The sequence below is a fragment of the Parus major genome, chromosome 23 (genome assembly GCF_001522545.3).
Source record: "Parus major isolate Abel chromosome 23, Parus_major1.1, whole genome shotgun sequence".
Classification (NCBI taxonomy): Eukaryota; Metazoa; Chordata; class Aves; order Passeriformes; family Paridae; genus Parus; species Parus major.
Genome location: NC_031791.1, coordinates 230458 through 232470, shown reverse-complemented (window position 1 = coordinate 232470; position 2013 = coordinate 230458). Strand labels below are relative to the sequence as shown.

The following is a 2013-nucleotide window of genomic DNA, read 5'->3' as shown; positions in this document are numbered from 1 at the left end:
TGAGCACCCTGAGCACCCTGAGCACCCAAGGTGAGCACCCTGAGCACCCAAGGTGAGCACCCATCCCACAGCGTGGGGGAGCACTGAACCCCCTGTGCGTGGGCCTGGCTGATAAATCTCATCCTGAGCCAGCCCATTTTTCATCTTGTGTTACCAGCGTGGGAGAGGAGCCTCAGAAAGGCCATGAAATCCCCCCTGCACAACCACACAACCAAAAGTGCCCGTCCTGGCTCGCTGACAAGATCAGAAAGCCACAGGAGACACAAATGAGAGCACGGAAAGGGGGTTGGTGCGGGGAGGAAGGAGGAGGAGGAGGAGGATGAAATCAAGTCCAGGATGTCACGTGAATGAGTGAGCAATAGCTGCTGTGCACAGAGCTGGGGGGGCTGCCAGGGGTGGGAGGCAGGAAAGGTTTTGGTTTGCAGAGAGGTCCCTGGGAGCTCTGTGTGTGGGGGACAGGATACAAACGGAATGGATGAGCCTTGAGGTGCCCAGTGCCCTCTCCTACCTTGTCTGCAGAGCCCACGAGGTCTTTCTCTATCCAAGTGATGTCAGGTTTTGCCTGTGGGACAATAAACAAACGTCAGCACAGAGGGGCTGGGATTCTCTGCTGAAGTTTTCCCAAAGAGCCTGTTCAGCAGGACCAGGTGAGCTGTTCACAGCCAGCACGGGTGTGTCACCAGGACTGGATCTCTGCAGGTCCAGCTGTCACCTGCTGTCACCTGCTGTCACCCCCAGCCTCCACACAGGCATTTCCCAGAGCCCTGCACTGCTGGGAAATGAGATTGGCTTCTCCTGGAAAATAAAAGCCCTGCAGGACGCTGCAGCCAGAGGAGGAGACGAGTTCTGAGCTCTGCTGTGCCACCTTGGCAGAGTCAGCCCAGAGCAGGGGCTGGGCACACACCAGCAGGGGCTTTTCCCAAAATACCAGTCCCATTTTCTACTTTCCCCTCTTTTTGAGGGAGGATTTTACAAGGCAGAAGCCAAGAGACAGGTTTGTTTTTGCTGGCGTTTTGTCACTTTGCCGCTTGAGACCGTCACATCTAAATGCAAGAAAAAAAAAACCCACCCTGCAAAGCTCGAAACAGATTCTGCTCTTGGCATTTCACTTCCTATTCATCAACAACTAACCAGAAGCTGTTTTAATTTCTGTTGCTTCAACACATGCTCTGGTCCCAAAACACTCCCAAAATCTGGCAGCACCTAGGAAAGACACTTCTTAGGAAGCAGCTCCAAAAAAGCTCTTAATCAAAGCTGGGTGAGGCCTGGCTCTCTAGGATCAGGAATTCCCTGATCCCTGGTGTCCTGCAGAGGAGACAGAGCCCAGCACTGCAGGCAGAGCAGGGATTTTATCAGCCACTTGCCTCCTGGATCCTTGGCTTGCTGCGGAAGAGGAGCCTCAGCATCTCCAAAGCTTTGGGTTGTTATCCTGCCATCCTTCCCCAGCTCCTGCTGAGCTCTGGGCCCTGCTGTGGGGTTGTGTCACTGGGGTGCATCTGGGGAGTTTTACTGAAAGGAAACGGCGGTTTTGTATGGGGAAATGGCTTTGTGTGGCCATGGCTGCACAATGCAGCAGCCAGAGCAGAACACTGCGTGGCTTTACGGGTGCTTAGGCAAGGAAAGAGCCATCAGCACATCCCAGCCCTTTTCAGGAGGGTCAGGTCAGTCCCTGTGCCACACACACAAAAACAGGCACAGAAAAAGCCATTTCAGGCCCTGCACTAAACAGCAATGAGCCACTGAGAGTCTCAGTTTTCCTCTTCCAAACGTGTCTGTCCCTGCTCTGAGCAGCACTGATCCAGCAGGGATGGATCTGTGGGATTGCAGCTCTCCAGGGAAAGGCAGCAGCAGCTTCTGGATCAGCACAGGAGCAGCCTGGACCTGCTGGAGAAGACCATGGGGATGTTCCAGAGCCAGGCTGGGAGAGCTGGGGGTGCTCCCCTGGACAGGAGAAGGCTCCAGGGAGAGCTGGGGGTGCTCCCCTGGACACAAAAAGGCTCCAGGGAGAGCTGG

The 2013-nt window shown here is 54.9% G+C and overlaps 1 protein-coding gene across 1 annotated transcript in view; it reads right to left on the bottom strand.

Annotated features, from left to right (window-relative positions):
• RPS6KA1 (ribosomal protein S6 kinase A1) overlaps positions 1–2013 on the bottom strand; it is a 24425-nt gene that overhangs the window by 21289 nt on the left and 1123 nt on the right. Inside the window, exons 2-3 of the mRNA XM_033519631.1 lie at positions 1365–1414; positions 509–562 (exon numbers count right to left, since the gene is read on the bottom strand). Of these exons, the coding sequence (XP_033375522.1) occupies positions 509–562; positions 1365–1414 (104 nt within the window). The remainder of the gene's footprint in view (positions 1–508; positions 563–1364; positions 1415–2013) is intronic.